Source organism: Peromyscus leucopus, chromosome 8a (genome assembly GCF_004664715.2).
Source record: "Peromyscus leucopus breed LL Stock chromosome 8a, UCI_PerLeu_2.1, whole genome shotgun sequence".
In the NCBI taxonomy this organism is placed as follows: domain Eukaryota; kingdom Metazoa; phylum Chordata; class Mammalia; order Rodentia; family Cricetidae; genus Peromyscus; species Peromyscus leucopus.
The window spans coordinates 30,109,688-30,129,124 of record NC_051085.1 but is presented as its reverse complement, the minus strand read 5'-3'; the positions used below and the strand labels follow the sequence as shown (position 1 = coordinate 30,129,124).

The 19,437-nt window shown below is 40.9% G+C and overlaps 1 protein-coding gene across 1 annotated transcript in view; it reads right to left on the bottom strand.

Annotated features, from left to right (window-relative positions):
- Positions 1-4,941: 4,941 nt before the first annotated feature.
- Positions 4,942-19,437, bottom strand: part of Ppil4 (peptidylprolyl isomerase like 4) — a 32,219-nt gene continuing 17,723 nt past the window's right edge. The window contains exons 10-13 of the mRNA XM_028861021.2: positions 18,285-18,396; positions 15,612-15,708; positions 11,368-11,515; positions 4,942-6,296 (exon numbers count right to left, since the gene is read on the bottom strand). Coding sequence (XP_028716854.1) covers positions 6,045-6,296; positions 11,368-11,515; positions 15,612-15,708; positions 18,285-18,396 — 609 coding nt within the window. The 3' untranslated portion in view covers positions 4,942-6,044. The remainder of the gene's footprint in view (positions 6,297-11,367; positions 11,516-15,611; positions 15,709-18,284; positions 18,397-19,437) is intronic.

The following is a 19,437-nucleotide window of genomic DNA, read 5'->3' as shown; positions in this document are numbered from 1 at the left end:
ACCCCATCCTCAGACACGTTCAAATTCTAACTTCCTATATCTGTGAACACTATTTGGAAACAGTCTCTGTAAGTCATCCAGGTAAGATGCAGTCATGTGGTCTTGAGTGGGCCCTGAATGCAATGGCCAGCATCTTTGTAAGAAAAGGGAGAGAGAGGCCCGGTGGTAGTGGCGCACGCCTTTAATCCCAGCACTCGGGGGGCAGAGGCAGCTGGATCTCTGAGAGTTTGAAGCCAGCCTGGGCTACAGAGTGAGTTCCAGGCCAGCCAGGACTACACAGAGAAACCCTGTCTCGAAAAACAAAGAAAGAAAGAAAACATAAAGAAAAGGAGAGAGGGAGATTCAGAGATGCAGGGCAAAGGCCACATGGAGACAGAGGTTGACCTTAGAGTGATGCATCCATTAAGCCAAGAACACACCAGAAGCTAATAAGCAGCAAGGATCATTAGCACCTTCAAAGGGAGCACGGCCCCGACTATACCTTGAAATTGGGACTTGTAGCCTACAGGATTGAGAGAGAAGTTTCTGTTCTTTTCAGTCATTTGGTTTGTAGCCATGTGCTATGGCAGGTCTAGAAAGTGCACGCACTTTTCAGTTCCCCAGAGAGCATCCCATGGCATTTACTCACCTCAGAGCAGCTCCCACTACAGATGGGAAGCCCTGAGCAGGCCTGTGGCGTGACTCCAGTGCCTGAAGCTTTAGCGGCTACTGTGTGTGTTACAATACCACTTGTGCCCACCCACATAGAGGCTGTGCAGTGGGCATGAGATTTAATACAGGCTCTGCAACAAAGCAAGTTTCGTGGTAAAAACCATCACATTATTTCCCATAAGCATGTGAGGGGAAAAGGCTATGAATCTGTGCTTTTGATTTGTGAGTGGTAGATAATTATCAATGTAATAGTGAAACATCCTTTATGAAGTTAAAAATATCTACTGCCATCCGATGAGATTACAGTAACAGCCAGGCTCTCTACCGCATGCCGTGTGTAGAGATGAGTTGGACAGGGTGACTGCCCCTAAGACAGTATGAGACAGGTGGTCCACTAAGGGAATGGAGACCACATTAACTAGGGGGCTCCATTGACCCTGCTCCCACCATGTCAAAGAAGTTTTACCCAAACCACATCTGTAGCCATTCCAGAGCCGTGAACTGTTCTCTGCAGTTAACAGTGGTTATCTACAGGGACTGTAGATTTGTTATCGTTTTTTTTATTGGTAGGATGCCCCTTCCATGTCGGAGCACTCCTTCAACGTGGGTCTCAAATGCAGGCCTCCACTTATGCAGCACCTCCTCCGGGAAGGCTACTTGGATTAAATCTGCTTTGGGGTTGCATGTGGCACAGATATGGGGTGAATTACAAAGCCAGGAGGACTGTGGTACCGACCCGTTGCAGAACCTATATCCAGCTCCCGTTTTCCTCAGCTCTACTGTGCCGCTTTCTTCCTTAGAGCAGTCTCGTGTTTTCTACTGCCTGCAAATCAAACTCAGGTTTCCTGGCTCTTGGCTCTTCTCTTTACCATCCTCTGTTCGGTCAGACCATCACCTTGTGCTTCCTTAGCCTTCTGCTCCTCCGATCGGCACAGGCCTTTGCTTCTGACTCAGCCTTCCCGACTGGAAACCCAAGCCTGTCCACCACACCACGCACCAAGGAAACAGTCCAACACTGTTTTCAGGAACTGGGGGTCACTGTGGTTGTGTTCTGGAGTCCCAGCAGCCAAGCAGCATGCTCCAACTTCTCTTTTTGTACAAATGCTTGCTAGTATGTTACCTCATGTGAAAACCTTTGTGTCAGCTTCCCAGCAATCCAAAGTAAATACCAGCAATACAGGGTGAAAAAAAAATCATTGCATTTGTGTGTGTGTGTGTGTGTGTGTGTGTGTGTGTGTGTGTGTGTGTGTGGTTGCTCATGTGTCAGTGTGCTTATGGAAATTAGAGAATCAGAGGACAAGTGAGGCCCAGGGCTCAAATTCAGGCTTGGTGGCAAGTGCCTTTACCCAATGAGCCACTTGACAGACCTAGTGATATAATTTTTAAATTGCACAAGGAAAACACTGAACAGCTCACCCAGCTACCTACTCAGTGAACAAGGAATAGACAAGGAGGCAAAACAAAATTGCTAACTCTTGGCAGTGCTCAGTCCTGGGTGGGTAAAACAGGTAGCAATAAAGATCGACCCATCAGCAAGAATAACTGGTGTTATTTGCTTTGAAAAGAAGAGAGTTTTGAAAATGAAGGGGATCTCCACATGCTCATCTAACAGGAAACACAAGCTTCTCTCAAATTTCCCATCAAAGCATGGTCTCCTAGCAACAGCCACTGAAAGGTAAAGCTTTCAAGATTTCGATTTTACTATCTGTTATGTATTCTTTGTGACTCAATCTTCAAGGGTATGAAATGTCAAACTTGAAATTAAATTTCCACTAACCGAAATGCAATTTATTAAAAGAAATTGTCCAATCATTGAAACAACAAAAAGGTTCTCACTCAGTCTACTAAAGAACTATTAAAATTCTGGCCAAAATCTTTGAAAATTCAACTGGTAAACGATTAAAAGCTGAAAGTGAAGTTATATTAATGAGCAATTTGGGGTTTAAAGTAACTATTGTAATACAAAATCTACCTGCTGGTCAATCTTTTTTTTTTTTTTCTTGCAAACGTCAATGGAAATATCACCCAAGACTGGTTCACCTACTGTGGTGAGAGGCAAAAGGTTCTCAGCAGGCACAAGGCCCTCAGTTCAATGCCAGCATGAAAGGAAAACAGTTAAAAGTTCACCTAAAATCTACAGAAGCTAAGTCTGAGACAGGAAATATGGCCACTTCAGCTATATAAGCAAAATTAACATAAACCCAAGCCTGCCAAGGTACTTCACAAATGCTGATCAGAAGTCACAATTAATTAAAACCACCTGGTGAGGCTGTGTGCAGCGGGGCACACCCTTAATGCTAGCACTCAGAAGGCAGGGACAGGCAGATCTCTATCAATTCAAGGCCAAAGGCCTGGTCTACAGTGAGTTCAGGCCAGCCAAGGATACAAAGTGAGACTGTCTCAAACAAACAAACAAACAAACACCACCCGGTGAAGTAGCTGGGAACTGGGCTCAGTTGGTAGAGGACTTGCCACACAAAATGGGCATGGTGGTCCACATTTATAATCCTAGCTCTCTGGAGGTTGACACAGGAGGATCACAAGTTCAGTTATACTCAGCCATGCAGAGTTCAAAGCTAGGTTGGGTTACAAATTATTCTTGTCTCCAAAAATTTTTTAAAAAGCTGGAGAGATGGCTCAGCAGCTAAGAGCTGACTGCTCTTCCAGAGGACCTGGGTTCAATTCCCAGCACCCACATGGCGGCTCACAACTGCCTGTACCTCCTGTTCCAGGGGATCTGACACCCTTATACAGACGTACACACAAGCAAAACACCAAAGCACATAAAATAAAAATAAATTATTTAAAAATAACAACAATAAAAGTAATCACCTGGAGAAAACCACAGCTTCTCAAAGGAAATCCTTGTATATTATCTTTGGGAATGTGAATTATTATAGCCACTATGGAACACAGCAGAGATATTTGGGAGGAAAATCCTTGAAGATAGTACTACTGTGATCCAGCAATCTAACACGTTTAAATTGGTATGCTGAAGGGCTGTCCGTGCTCCTAGCTTGCTGCCACATTAGTTACAACAGTTCATAGAATAGATCTATTTAGCTAACACTATAACATACAGAGAAAATACGTCATATATACATAGCAGGCCAATACTGTTTATCCTTTAGGAGGGAAACTGTCACTTGCAACAACATGGATGAATTGGGAAGACATTAACACTGAGTGATATAAGCCAGGCACAGCAAGATAAATTCTATGTGACCTCATTTTTATGGGAGGGGAGTCCATAAAAGTCGAATTCAAGAATGAAATGATTGGCAGGCAAATGTGGTTTGAATGAAAATGGCCCCCACAGGCCCATAAGGAGTGGCACTATCAGGAAGTGTGGCCTTGTTGGAGGAAGTATTGTCACCGGGGGTGGGCTTTGAGGTCTCAGATGCTCAAGCCAGGCCAGTGTGGCACTCTCTCTTCCTGCTGCCTGCTGGTTCAGATGTAGAACTCTTGGTTCCTTCTCCAGCACCATGTCTACCTGCATGCCACCATGCTTCCCACCACAGCAATAATGGACTGAATTGTAAGCCAGTCCTAATTAAAGGCTTTCCTTAATCAGAGTTGCCATGGTCACGGTATTTCTTCACAGCAACAGAACATTGACTAAGACAAGGAATAAAGGAGATTTGGGTCAAAGAGTGTGTGTTTTTTTTTCTAGATGAAAGGGAGAAATGTCTGAGAAGTACTATAGAGAGTGCAAGCTACAGTTAATAATAATGGAGATTTCAAAATCCAGAGGCCAGAGGAAAGAAAAAAAAAGTGAGCTGATAAATGTTTGTAAATGGATTTACTTGTCCCAGAATATGAACATATATAAAAACATATTACACACCCATAAGTATATAAAATTACTGTCAAATGTGTAGGAAAATAAAATAGCTTCTCATAATTTGCAATAAAGGATATTTTTTTCTTGAAATGTTTGGTGCATACATTGTTACCATTTCAATATTCCAGAGCTATTAAATCATCGCAGTTGTCAGTAGGTGACTTCACACTGTTCCCAGCTTGTCTTTTTCTCATTTTTCCAGACCACATTTTAGAATCATCTGTGAGCTGGGCAGTGGTGGCGCATGCCTTTAATCCCAGCACTCGGGAGGCAGAGGCAGGCAGATCTCTGTGAGTTCGAGGCCAGCCTGGTCTACAGAGTGAGTTCCAGGACAGGCTCCAAAACTACACAGAGAAACCCTGTCTCAAAAAACAAACAAACAAACAAACAAACAAAAAACCCAAAACCAAACCAAAACAACAAAGAACCATCTGTGCAAGCAATACTTACAGTTGTCTATACAGGATAGCTCTGTTTATTCATCTCTGTGTTTACATGCATGCACAATTTTGTGAGAGGTCAAAGTCAGGTGTCTTCCTCAAGCATAGTTCTTGAGACAAGGCTTCTCATTAACCCTAGAGCTTCACCTGTTCCTGCCTCCCAGTGCTGGGCTCTAAGCATGCACTGTCAGCCTGGTTATGTGGTCCTGAGGATCTGAACTCGGTCTTATGCCTGTGAAGCAAACACTACCAACGGAGCCATCTCCCTATCAGGATGCTAGCCTCTTACGTAACTAAACCTCTTCTGTTGGTGGTCAAGAATATGCACGACACTGAAGCAACACCCGCTCCAAGCTGCATGTGGACTGATACTCTGGTGGCTCCCCCTGCTCCCATACAAATCCACATACCAGGTAAGTTAAGCAACTACAATTGTAAATGCATTGAAAACTCAAACCATATAGCCAGATAGTGCCAGGCCCAGATGAAGCTGTTCACAGTGGTATTGCTTAGATAGCAAAAACTAACAAACAACTCAAAGGTCCATCAACAGAGCAACAGATCAACTGCATCATATTCATTAAAACTACATAATAATACAAATGAATCAACTCTTTAAAAAGTCACAGAAATAAACATACATTGTGTCATTTATATAAAATTCAAAACCATATAAGATTAACAGCAGGGCAAACACAACTCAGAATGATGATTCCTGGAGGGAGAAAGGACACATGGAACTTCCATAGCAAGTGACACTTTATCTCTTATACTCTGGCAGGTGCACAATTTACTATGTTTTATGTCTTATATACAAGTTTATGGACTTCTGTGGTATGAAATGCTTCATTTAAAAAGACTGAAAATATGAAAGATGTTAAATATGAACACTACCATGTATGCATAACAATAAAATTTGTATGAAAAGTACACACAGAAAACGCCCCACTCTCCCAGTGCCCCACACCATCAGTGTTAACCTGAAGGCTAAAACGCTAGCATGGAGATGCAGAGTTAGCTGTGCCAGCAGGAACTCTGAGAGCGTCTGTGAGTGCTCCAAGTCAGGCAGGAGCAGACCTGCTAGCCGTCTGCTTCCTCCTCTGCCCTGCTCATCTGTACTTAGATTTTTCTTTGTCTTTGGACTTCTTTGGACTTCTGCTTCGGTCTCTCCTTCTACTCCTTTCCCTTTCATAAGGATCTGTCTGGTACTTGGGTTTGTGGCTGTTACTATAGTGACCGTCCCTTTCTCGAGATCGGCTACGACTGCGGTTCTGACGTCGGTCTCTTTTTTCGCTCTTCTGTTTCTCCCAACAGCTTTCTTCATCTTCATAGTGGCCAAAACCCATTTCCCTGTAGATATCCTGTCAAAGGAATGCAGTTTTAAAGTCAGTCAGTAAATAATCATCTATGAGCACTGTCAATTGTTGAAGCCTAGAAAAATCTGCCATTAGCAAGCTAATGAAACAGCTCAGATTAATTTGATTTTTATTTTCTGTGCCCAGGTGTTTCGACTGTATGTGTGTGAGAGTGTTGGATCTCCTGGAATTGGTGTTACAGTCACAGTTGTGAGCAGCCATATGGTGCTAAAAATTGAGACCCACTTTGCCTACCCAGCAGGCAAGCTGCAGTTAAATACTACTCAGCTTCCTGTTACCTAGTAAAACCCAGACTTCAACAATACAAAACCACCTATGGAATTAAGGTATAAGAGGAAAAAATTAAACAGATGATTCTCTGAACTGAATAGCAACAATGTGAAGAAGCCAGTTAGATCACCTTAGGAAACTGGACTCTGCCAGCAAACAGTAGCACACAGGAACATCTGAGCTACATCCACCACCTAACCTGTGCTGAAGTTCCTGTTAGTAATTATGTCTTCAGACTAAAACAGAAAACATCCATGCTGAGCTTTCTTATAAAGAAGAAGAAATTAATACAGCTATACTGTCAAATCAAAATATAAAATCCCCAAAACTTACTTTAGTGACCTTATGGGGAAAAGGTTAGAAAATGATAAATCAGAATCTAACACTTTTATCGATACAAACACTATTATTTTAAGACTTAAAGGGGGTGTGTGGGTGTCGGAGGACAACTGCCAATAGTTGTTCTTTCCTTCACATTGCTGAGACGGAGTCTGCTCTCTCGTCATTTCTGCTAGGCTGGAGTAGCGTGTTCCCACACTGGTCCTTAAGCTTCTGGGAGACCTTCCTGTTCCTACTTTCCATGTCAACACAGAGGTGAGGACACTACAGATATGTGGCCCCACAGCAAGTTTTTTTGTTTTCCTTTTTTTTCTTTTTAAAGGGAGGTTCCAGGGACTGAACTCATGTCATTGGATTTGCATGGCAAGTGTTTTTACCTGCTGAGCCCATCTCCTCACCCCTTAACATTCTTTTAAAACTGCTAAGAGCGTTTCTTCCTTTTTCTGCATGTCAAAAGAAAAAGACTGCCACTGTAAAGTTTTAAGTCATCAGAAAGTAGGGGATAGGAAGATGGCTCAGTCATAAGGTGCCTACATACCATACAAGGGCCTGAGTTCAGATCCACAGCTCCCATATGAAAACTTAGACAAGGTGGCCTGTGCCTGTAACTCCAGCACTGTGGGAGTAGTGACCAACAGATCCCTAGAGCGTCCTGGTCAGTGAGTTTAGCCAATCAGTGGGCTCTGAGCTCAGGTAGAGATGCTGTCTCAAAGAAAATAGTATGGAGGACAACAAACAAAGACACTTAACTAGAATCTCTGGCCTACACACACACACACACACACACACACACACACACGCACGCACGCACGCACGCACGCACACTACACAGATACATACTTGCATACAAATATACGCACAAAAAACATAAATACAAAATTTAAAATATCCCCCCCCCAAAAATAGGATAAAAGGTTCCTAATACTGGGGAGGAGATAAACTTGAACATATCCACTTTTTGCACTTCTTTAAACTTTAGGCTGAAGATGATGCCCCAACATTGTGGAGAAACCTCGGGTGACTGTCCAGGCAGCTGGCTGTTTCTGTCAACTCACATTTTTTTGGAAGCCGCTTGCTTGCACTTCCTATTTTACTAGGCACTGTTATTTCCTTCTTGAGTCTCTGAGGGAGTTGAAGATTAGTTAGTTATAGTTTTCCTTGTTAAGAATTTCAGAGAAGAAACTCACTAAAGAGGTGTAAGTGTATAAATTTGAAAGACGTTAAAAGATAGTTCTCTGTTAGTAATACAAGTTGGGATAAAAAGTGAATCAGGTACATTTTGGACTTACCAAAATAGGATAGATAATGGAATGTTTTCTCTGAGTTTGTCAAATGCAAATGGATTAGACATTGTTGAGGTATTTATTGCTTGTATATATTGTATATAGTTATTGTATTTATTGTATATAGTTTTTTTTATATTTGTTATAACCTTTTTCTTTTTATTAGAATAAAAAGGGGAAATATGGTGATACTTTATTTGTGCTCAAATGTGATATTTTATTTGTATGTTAATAAATAAAGTTGCCTGGAGATCATCTATACAGAGAAACCTGTCTTGAAAAACCAAAAATAAAATAAAATCTGTAGCAGGACATGAATGATGACAGTATTTAAAAGAGCTAACAGGCTATAAAAGGAGTGAGATTATGCCTCTGTCAGATGACACGGAGGGGTAGGAATGATGCTCTTCAGGAGTGCGTATCAAACACACATTTACTAAAATATCTTTTAACTCTAGGAAGGCACTGAGGACCTGTACTGAAATCTCCAGCATTCCCACAAAAGCCAGCCATGAAGTACAACTCTGTAACTCCAGTGCTGGAGATGAGGAAACAAGAATTTTGGGAGTCCCTCTAGCCAGCCAGTCTAGCCAAATGGCAATACCAACTTCAGGGAGAGACTATCTCAAAAATAACGTAGAAAGCTTACACAGGCAAGTGTGCTTAGACATTCACGCTAACATCCTCCTACACAGAGACAGACAGACAGAGAGACAGAGAGAACACTATTAAATGAAGACCAATATAAAATACATCATCACTGCTGGGCAGTGGTGGCACACACCTTTAATCCCAGCACTGGGGAGGCAGAGCCAGGTGGATCTCTGTGAGTTCGAGGCCAGCCTGTTCTACAAAGCGAGTTCCAGGATAGGCTCCAAAACTACCCAGGGAAACGCTGCCTTGAAAACCAAACCAAAACAACAACAACAACAACAAAAAAAAAAAAAAAAAAAAAAAAAAAAAAGCCATCACCTACAAGAGAAAGAAAAAAGGGGGTGGGATGGGGTTCAAGTTACACTTTGTATGTGTACTATTCTGTAGGTTTTTCCTTCAAAAAAAGCCAAAAACCTCAGAGCCTCACTATATTGCTCAGCCTGGTTTCAAACTCTTGGCCTTCCTGCTCAGACTCCCAAGCATTACAACTGTAGATGTGTGCCACCACAGTGTTCAGTTAGATTTTATTTTTGAACCTTATTGTTTTAAGAACTACAAACCATTTAATCTCAGCACTTGGGAGGCAGAAGCAAATGCAGGTGAGTTGGAAGCCAGTCTGGTTTACATAATGAGTTCTAGGCCAGTTAGGGCTACACAGTGAGATCCTGTCTCAAAACAAAGCAAGCCACAAAATAAAACTATAAACCAGAAAAGTGTTTGCGCAATCCATTAACCTGATATGGAAACCGAGACAACCTGCCTGCAGCAGGAACAGGCTCGTGTCCTAGCACAGGAGAGCTACCATCAGTGACTGTAAAGCAGCAGCACCTTGACAGCGCCAGTGGAAGCAATGCGATCAGCCAGAACAGAAAATGTTTGCACACTTGCCCACATTTACTGTAACAGCCTGTCCGTCTGGGAAGTATCATCTCCTTTGTCAAAGAAGGAAACTGTGACTCAAAGTTAACGTGCCCAGGTCACGTCCACGGCAAGCAGTACAGAAATGTCACTCTAACTCTGCGAACGGCAGAGCCTTGGCTCTGCTCACCCTGACCCATCTCTCCATCTGCGTCTCTTGCTTTGCAAGTTCACACCCCGTGTTCCCTGCCTTCTCACCTTAGTCTACTGAAATGGTTCTCATTCGCCAGGATCATCTCAAATGACGGACATGAGGTAAATAAAAGCAGAGGGGCTATGATGGAGTGGCTTTTTTTTTCCTTTTAATTTAACAAAGAGCCAAAACAGGCTAGAAATAATTTCTTTTCATTACCATTGTTTTAGGAAATATGCTGATGTTCAGGACAGTTTTGAGGTGATGTTTTATGAGTGCTATTTCTATTTTATATCTACAGTATAGACAGGACATAACCTCGGCCATAAAGTGTGATGTCCTATGTAGTAAATGGATGCAACCCAAAAGTCATATTTAGCAAACTGAGTCAGTCTCAGAAAGACAAACTGTGTAAGCTTTCTCTCATTTGTGACTCTACATTTTATATAGTCATGTACATATCGATTAAATATAGGAGTGAAACTGTCCAGGCCCCCGGGGACACGGGGACTAATGGGAAAGGAGTGGAAGGAATGTTCACAACAGGAAATATGTACACAGAAGAAGATTTAAAATAAAATTAAGCAGCTGGAGAGACTGTGCCTCACACAGGAGTGCCGAGTGTACCCGCAAAAGGAACTGTGTTCAAGGCCCCGGAACCACATAAAGGGCACAAGATGTAACCATAGAGCTATGAGGAACAGAGACAGGAGGACTGCTGGGCATTGCTGGCTGCCAGCCTAGCTCCAGGTTGAGTGAGACCCTGTCCCAAGGGAGTAAGATGGAGAGGGATACAACAGGACACCAAGTGTCCTCCTCTGGCTTCCCTGCATACATAGCCCATGTACATACACTACATAAATATACATACACATAGTTTTTAACTTAAAGTTTTCAATGCTGAGGGGCTGACAGATGGCTCAGCATTTAAGAGCATTTACTGCTCTTTCAGAGGACCCATGTTCGGTTCCCATCACCTACATAACGTTGGCTCATAACTGCCAGCAACTCCAGCTCCAGGAGATCCAATACTCTCTTCTGACCAACAATGGCAAGCACTATGTATTTAACAGACATGCATAAATTAAATAATAATAATAATAAACCTTTTAAAAAGTATTGACAAATTAAGCTAATAACTAAGAAGCAATTGTTCAACATAGCCAAATTTGTTTTTTGTTTTATTTTTATGAAAATAAGTATCCATAGGTAAGGAGATCACTCTTGGTTAAAGTGTGAAAATACATAATAACTGAAATTATTCTGAAAACAATATTGATACCCTGTGGGATACATTCTTTAAAGTTAAAGCCCATTATCCTGTGTGCCCATTCTATAGCTCAGAGCAGGGAATTACTGTTCAAAACTACCCCTTACTCCTAAATTATACCACCAATATGCACTGTACAAAAGGATAGGATATTGATTTCTCCATGTGTAAGCCTGAGGTTAGAAATACCTGATTAGGATTTTTGATTGGCATGTATTCTTCATCTTCCTTTTCTTCAGAGCAGTGACGTGTTTTCTTTTTGTGTTTTTTACTTGTGTGTGAGTGGCTTGATTTAGAGTCTTCTGCCTGCTCATCTAGTATAAGATCATATTTTGCACTGAAGCATTAAATTAAGGACAAATAGAATAAATAATGGAAGCAACTTAAGAAATATGGTAAACAGAGGAGGCCATAAAGCCAACTGTAACTTAAAGCAAATAACATCTCAAAGCACAGAATACTTTTTTTGTTTTGTTTTGTTTTGTTTTTTTGAGACAGGGTTTCTCTGTGTAGCTTTGTGCCTTTCCTGGAACTCACTCTGTAGCCCAGGCTGGCCTCAAACTCACAGAGATCCGCCTGGCTCTGCCTCCCAAGTGCTGGGATTAAAGGCGTGCGCCACAACTGCCCAGCCAGAATACCTTTTTAAAAAATACATTTCTAAAATAAGTAACACAGTCTTCATTACAGTCAAGAGAAATGGAAGAGATCCTGGCATCAGCCAGCTAATAACCACCAGGCAAAAATTATAAGTAGGATAGAAGGATAGAAATCAAAATATATTTGTCAATAGTATAAAAAAAAAACAAAACAACCCTAATTTAGAAATTGAGGGATGTCATCAACTAGAAAAACTAAAGGTATTATGAGCCCCAATGCCAGAGACACTCTTTAGCTAGAGGGTACACCACATGACTCTTCTCAGGTCAGTTAGTAGAGAATCCAGCAGTAAACAGTCATGATGCGGAAAGTCTTGGAAGAATTTATAGCAACTAAAATAAAACTAAGTTACATGAAAACAGATATACATATTAGAACCATTTTTAATTATCCGAAAATAAGAACAATATTTAATAATATATAATAAAATACATTTTAGAATCATTGCTAATAATTATTTTTAAAGGCTAGGAAGGCCTATATGAAAATTAAAAGTGAAAAAAAGCTTAAGTCAAAATACTGTATGGTTGATCGCAGGCCTTAGGAGACAAAGCTGGCAGATTTCTGTGAGTTTGCGTATATTCCAGCAAATTCCAGAGCAGCCAGAGCTACATAGTGAGACTCTGTCTCAAAACAAACAACAAACCAACCCACATAGACAGGAGGAACGGCTCAGAAGTTCAGAGTACTAGCTGCTCTTCTAGAGGACCTGTGCTCTGTCCCAGCACCCCGTCAACTGGATTAAAACTGCCTATAACTCCAGCTCCAGAGATCCGACACCCTCTCTGGTCTCTTCAGGTACCCACACTCACACATGCACATACCTATCCACACACACACACACACACATAACACATAATTTTAAAAACAACTTTTTAAAAAAAACTTCATAAACATTAATACTTGTAATCTCAGCTACTCAGAAAGCTAAGGCAAAAAAGATTAGTCTGAGACTAACCCGAGCTACAAAGTAGGCCCTGCCTAGGGAAAGAGTGGGACCCTACATACATAATATAGTAATTTTAACTTCAAACTCTGTGAGAGATAAAGGCTTGAAAGGAAAAAATATAAAAAGCACCATTTGTGTGTAACAGAAGTGAGCAACTCTTTTCTAATTTCATATAAAATGGTATTTAATTTTTAATTTTAATTGGAGCCAAGGGTGTAGCTCTGTGGTAGCAAGCTTGCCATCATGCAGAAAGCCCTGGGTTTGATCCTAGCACAATACTAATAGTAATAATAATAATAATAATAATAATAATAATAATAATAATAATAATGTTTTAAATCAGAAATAATCAATTTCTCTAAGGGAATAGAAAGCTTTAGAATAAAAGAAAGCATAAACTGGGCATGGTGGCACATGCCTTTAATCTCAGCACTAAACCAGCTTGGTCTATGTAATAATCTCCGGTCTATATAGTGAGCTCTAGGACAGCTATATAGTGAGACCCTGTCTCAAAAATAAACTGAGAGAAGGCATAAACCTAGTATACAAATAATCTCTAAATTACTCTCTGAAGGTTGACTTCTGGAATGTGAGGAATATGAGGAAGCCTAGCACAAAGTGCTACTTTAGTTGCATCTGGGACTAGAGTCAACATGGGCATGTCCTTTAAGGACCAGAATCTAATGTCTGTTTTCTTTTCTTTTCTTTTTTTTTTTTTTTTTGGTTTTTCGAGACAGGGTTTCTCTGTGTAGCTTTGCGCCTCTCCTGGGACTCACTTGGTAGTCCAAGCTGGCCTCGAACTCACAGAGATCCGCCTGGCTCTGCCTCCTGAGTGCTGGGATTAAAGGCGTGCGCCACCACCACCCGGCCTGTTTTCTTTTTTTAATGTTTGTTTTCATAGTGGCACAGTTTAGGCTTTCCCTGAACATATCCCACATACACATGCCATCAAAAGTTAACAATATCCTTTCTAGCTTTCCACAAGACAGCCGGAGACGGACCACCAGTTCCGTTATTACCTCATGATCTACAATTTCTTTACTCTTTTATACTATGTCTGGTTATCTCCATGTTCTTCAAACTAAAGGTCCTAATTCAGCGATGAGATGTGGAATTTATGGTTCATAACTCACAATTTTGGAAGTCACATAGAATAAGAAATAGAGAATAGCACCTTAAAAAAAATACTGTTGCCGGGCGTGGTGGCGCACGCCTTTAATCCCAGCACTTGGGAGGCAGAGCCAGGCGGATCTTTGTGAGTTCGAGGCCAGCCTGGGCTACCGAGTGAGTTCCAGGAAAGGCGCAAAGCTACACGAGAAACCCTGTCTCGAAAAAAAAAAAAAAAAAAAAAAAAATACTGTTAGTTGGGGTGTAGCTCAGTGGTAGAGCAATTGTCTCGTATGTGCAAAGTCCTGGTTCAATCCTCAGCACTGTCAGAAAAAAAAAGACAAAACTTGTGTGATTTTGTTTCAGTTGTGTGTGAGGGGCATGTGTATGAAAAGGAGGATATATGATTGCACTAGGTAAGATGCACACTTGATTTTTTTTAAAGATGAGGTTCTTAGTAAGTCACCAAGCCTAATCCTGAAGTAGGCTCAAACAATCCTGTCTGGAACTACATGCATGCACCCCACCCTCCTAAACTTTGGGTAAAGAAAAGAGTAGCAAGGGTGGGAGCAAGCGCAATCAGTAGAGTGGTTGCCTAGCATTCATTAAAATATTTTGGTGCTACAAACTTTAAAATAATACACTGACTTCCTTATAGTCAGAACAACCTCCATGGTAAACATCTCTGCGTTATGCTCTGCAGCTACATTTCCTTTATTTGTCCTCTACACTCCCCTTCTTAGTGGTTAGCCTAGACTTAACCTCACATATGCCAAGGTAACATTTGCACATATTCATCTATGCCTTTGATGATTCTAAGCTTTAATCACATGCCTCCCAATGTCCTTTTTTAAGGACCGACCTCAGCTTGTTGGTCTGGCTGCCTGCAAAGCCTCTTAGGTTGATGCTGTCAGCTCTCTTCAGACTCTAACACATCACAATGTTTTGTGCAGACAGGCAACACATTTTAAAGCATGAATATCTAAAGGCCAACCTGATACTCATCTCTCCTTGATGAATACTTGGAGAAGACATGCCTACGTAACACAGGAAAAGAGAACTCCTTTCCATCAACAGAAACTAGGAAACAAAGATGCCATTTACCAGACAGGATTGCCAAAGAAATGACCTTTGCAATGTGTAGAGTGATAGATTTATAATGGGAAAATCAGTCAAACAAATACGAATGACATAATGCGAACAGTACGTTTCACTGCTTTTTACTTGTCTCAACGTAAAACTTGGAAGAACCTGAATTACATGGTCAAGTCAATAGATTGGTTTTTAGTCCTGTAAATGTCAACTCTTGCACTGAACAGGAAGGAGCCCTAAACAAAGTTTTAGAAAATCTTTGTTGCTAAAATGACAAGGTATTATGCAGGAAAAAAGCAATCTAATTAATTATGTGACAAAGAACTACAAGATTTTGTTATCTAGCTAAGGAAATTAAATACAGGAGAAGGAATAACACAAAACATTAGTATATATAAAAATAACAAACTTACCTGAAGATCATTTGAGAACACTGGGTAAGTAGGAAGGTATTTAATGTAAGAGTAGGGGGTAAAATACTTAGGCTTAAGTTTCTTTCAAACCTAACTTTCTCCATAATACCAAGTATAATGAAAAAGCCAAGTCTACGGGAGACACTGGAAAGCTGTGACCTTCACAAATGATCCACCCAGTGGACGAATGTGCACACGATTCTTGTAAAGGATACTCCTGTTTGGGCTTTACTTTTTCTTTCAGAACCAAATTGGATGGTTTATCCTGTTCCTTTTCATACTCCTTGAAATCACTCTTGGTATATTTCCCACCTGTTTATTAAGAGGGAAAAAGAATTAGTATCACATAAGGAAACACTAACAAGCTTATAAGTCACAAAGGGCTACACAAGGCACACGCTGAGAAGCAGGAAAAGTGAAGAAGGACAGAAGGCCCCAGCAGAGCTGCCTCTGCTGTTACTTTAGTTCTAAGTGCATGGTCGGTTTTCTCGGTGGTCATATGCTGCCATCTACCGACATACGTGAATATTACAACGTCCAACACCCACACTACACTGTTCAAGCCAACAGTGCATCAAGCCAGCAGCTAACACCACACCTAAACAGACATGTAATTTCCCCCATACAACTGTAATTACAATATGTAAAAATCACAAGCAGCCAGTCTGGCAAAGAATACAGGGATGGACACCATGCTAATTTCTACCATTACTTTATCAAGAGCAAGTCAAAAGTCATTCTGGTGAGACTGGTGAGCCAAGCTGGAACAGGTTTCTCCTTCAACAGCAAGAGAAGCTGACTCTTCAGCATTATGACCCAACTGTGAACTAAAAAGTTCTCTTTGTGAAACAGAGGGAAATCTGTGCCCTCTAAGCAGTGGACTGAGAATGAATTTGATCTATAAACAGGAAGACAAAGAGGGAGGCACTGGTTGGGAACCTGCAGTGTGTACTGAGGAAACACACAGCATGGCTTCTGGTGAAGGCCATTGTGAAGGAACAAGGGGGAGAGAGAAAGTTCTTCAGAGAGACCAGATATTTATCTGGGTTTTTATAGGCCTTAATAAAAAAGATCCATTCATTTTCACAAAGCACTAATCAAAAGAGCACTGATCATGTATTTCAACAGTAGGGAAGAATCACAGGAGAAATGGAGAGCACAGGACCATGATCCAAGTCACTTCTCCTAGCAGAGATCCCAGCTGCCAGGCGCCTTCCAGCCGCCAGCTCTAGTAATGGATCTCTCCCTCTTCTAAAGCCTACCACCTGCCACCAAACAGTCCTACGTATTTCTTATTTTTAAATGCAGTGAAATCATGGGAAACGAGTTACAAGTGGTATAGAAAAAGTAATCTTGAGGCTGGAGTGATGGCTCCATGGTTTAGGGCACTGTTCTTGCAGAGGACCTGGGTTCAACTCCTAGAACCCCCCGATGGCTCATAACTCTCTGTAATTCCAGTTCCAGAAAATCTAATACTCTGGTCTCTGCCAGCACCAGGCATACACATGGTTCACATACATATGTACAGGCAAAATATTCAGACATATAAAATAGAAATAGATAAATCTTTTAACAAAAAAGAAAAGGTAATCTTCATTTTCCTGGTAAGATTTAGCACGACATGTGAATAACTACCAAGGGGAACCTGTTGTGTTGTTGCTGTTTTGTTTTTCTGAAACAGGGCCGTAACTCTGTAGCCCTGGTTGGCCCGGAAGTGGCGATGTGAACTCATCTGGCCTCAAACTCACAAAGATCCACCTGCCTCTGCCTCCCCAACACTCAACCCTAAGTGAGACCTTTTAAAACCAGGGTTAAGAGATGATTTTTAAAACTCAGCTGGGAATATAGTCCGACGACAACAGACACATACTTAGCATCTGTGGGACTCCTATGCCCAGTCCTTGGTACATATGCACATGCACACACATGCACAAAGTTCACGAGATAAAAAATTACAGCTAGGGTGGGGAGTCAACACTTAGAATCTTAACACTCAGAAGATTGAAGCAGGAGGACACTAAGTTTAAGGTCAACCTAGACTCCGTAGCAAAACTATGTCTCAAAAATTTTTAATTAAATTTAATTTAAAAATTTGAAACTAAAAAGACAGAATAATAAAATAAAAAATAAACTCATGATCCAGCATATAACAGATCCCAACTTAAGTTTGGCATGCCTGTATCAGGGACTTACATGTAGATATACAGCAGGTGTGAGAAATGCCACACATACATGGCCCATGGAGGAGCTCAGGCAGTAAATGATGACACACATTTAATGGAGGAGAGAGCAGCCAATGGAAAGAGCAAACTAGCACATAATACTCATATGAAATGAGCTCTGAAGACACATTACCAATGGGGACGCTAAGATACTGAGTAATGTAATCTGCATCCTTTGAACTCTCCTTTTTAAAATGAGGAGGAAAAAACATATGCATGTGTGTACAAAGAATGGCTGTAGAAAGAACAGGCAACTGGTTATTCTGGGAAGAGAAACTGGGCAGATGAGGAGTGGAAGAGAATTTTATATAACAACAAAAACAAGAAACGAAACTTTTAAGAAGTTTGTATCTAAAAGAATCAAATTATCAAAAAAGTCATAATTATTTCAGAAATAGATCATGTCTTCAATGGGTAGTTCTAAATAGCTTACAATATAAGCAAAGGCTAAAAACAATGGTATTTTCATCCATCAACACATATATACACACATTCTAGATAGTAGCTTTACCAAATCCTAAGTGACCTGAATTCTATTAACATTCCCCTTAATTAACAACACAAAATTAAAGCACTTATATGCATGTACACACACACACACACACACACACACACACACACCTTTATTGAAGCAGAACATCAATAAAAGGAGATAAACCAACATACCTTTCCCCTTCCACTTAACCTTTGCAACAGACTGGCTAAAATCCACATGTATTCTCCTGTCGTCTATAAGTACATTATCCATTTTGAAGAACGCTTTCTCACAATCTTCTTCCTATTAGTGATTACAAAAATTCAAGTATGAATGTTCATAGGAAAGATTTCTGCAACTATTACAAATACTGTAAACCCAAAAAGGCTGTTGTTACTAAAATTAATATTCAAATATTTCTTATTTACCAGATATTAAATGCATTGCATCTACTATCTCAATTAACCTTGGTAATAACCTTTTGAGGTTCCATCTATGTATTATCTCCATGAGAAAACAGAAGTTTAATGAGGTACAGTACAGAAGCAGCCAATGGTTGGAACCATTATTTGAACTGAGGTGGTCTGACTGTAGTGGACACACATACACTTACCACCTGGATGATGCAAGTCTACAATGCTAGTTACTCAAAACTCAAAAATACTATATCCTCAAAGTGAACGCTGTCTTCATAAATTTGGTGTTAAAAGTAATTTAGCAGGGGTTGGGGATAGCTCAGAAGTAGGACACTTGCTTACTGTGCACAAAGAATGGGTGGGGGTGGGAGGGATCTCTAGAACCAAACAAAAACCTCTGGCAAACCAGGCAGTGGTGGCACACACCTTTAATCCCTGGACTCAGGAGGCAGAAGCAAGTGGATCTCTGAGTCTGAGGCCAGCCTGGTCTATAGAGCTAGTTCCAGGACAGCCAGGGCTATACAGAGAAACCCTGTCTCGAAAAAACAGAAACCAAACCAAACCACAACCAAACCCTGGAAATCTGGCAGCAGTATCTGGACCTAATGGGGGACTATGACCATTTTCAAAATCAACTTAGTATGACTGGTCATTTGTTTCAATGCAGAAATATTTTTGTAATTAATTACAGAATGCTGGCCTAGTGAAATACTCCATAATCAACAAATGGAATGTGAGTTCAAGCCAGCCTGGTCTATATAGAGAATTCCACGCCAGCCAGGTCTACATAGTGAGGCTCTATCTATCTCAAAACAACAAAACAAACAAGCAAACAAAAAGTTAAAGGACTCACACTACAAGATGTCTAACATAAGCATGGCACCAGCACCTAGAACCAGACTTTAAACACGTATGAATGAATGCCTGC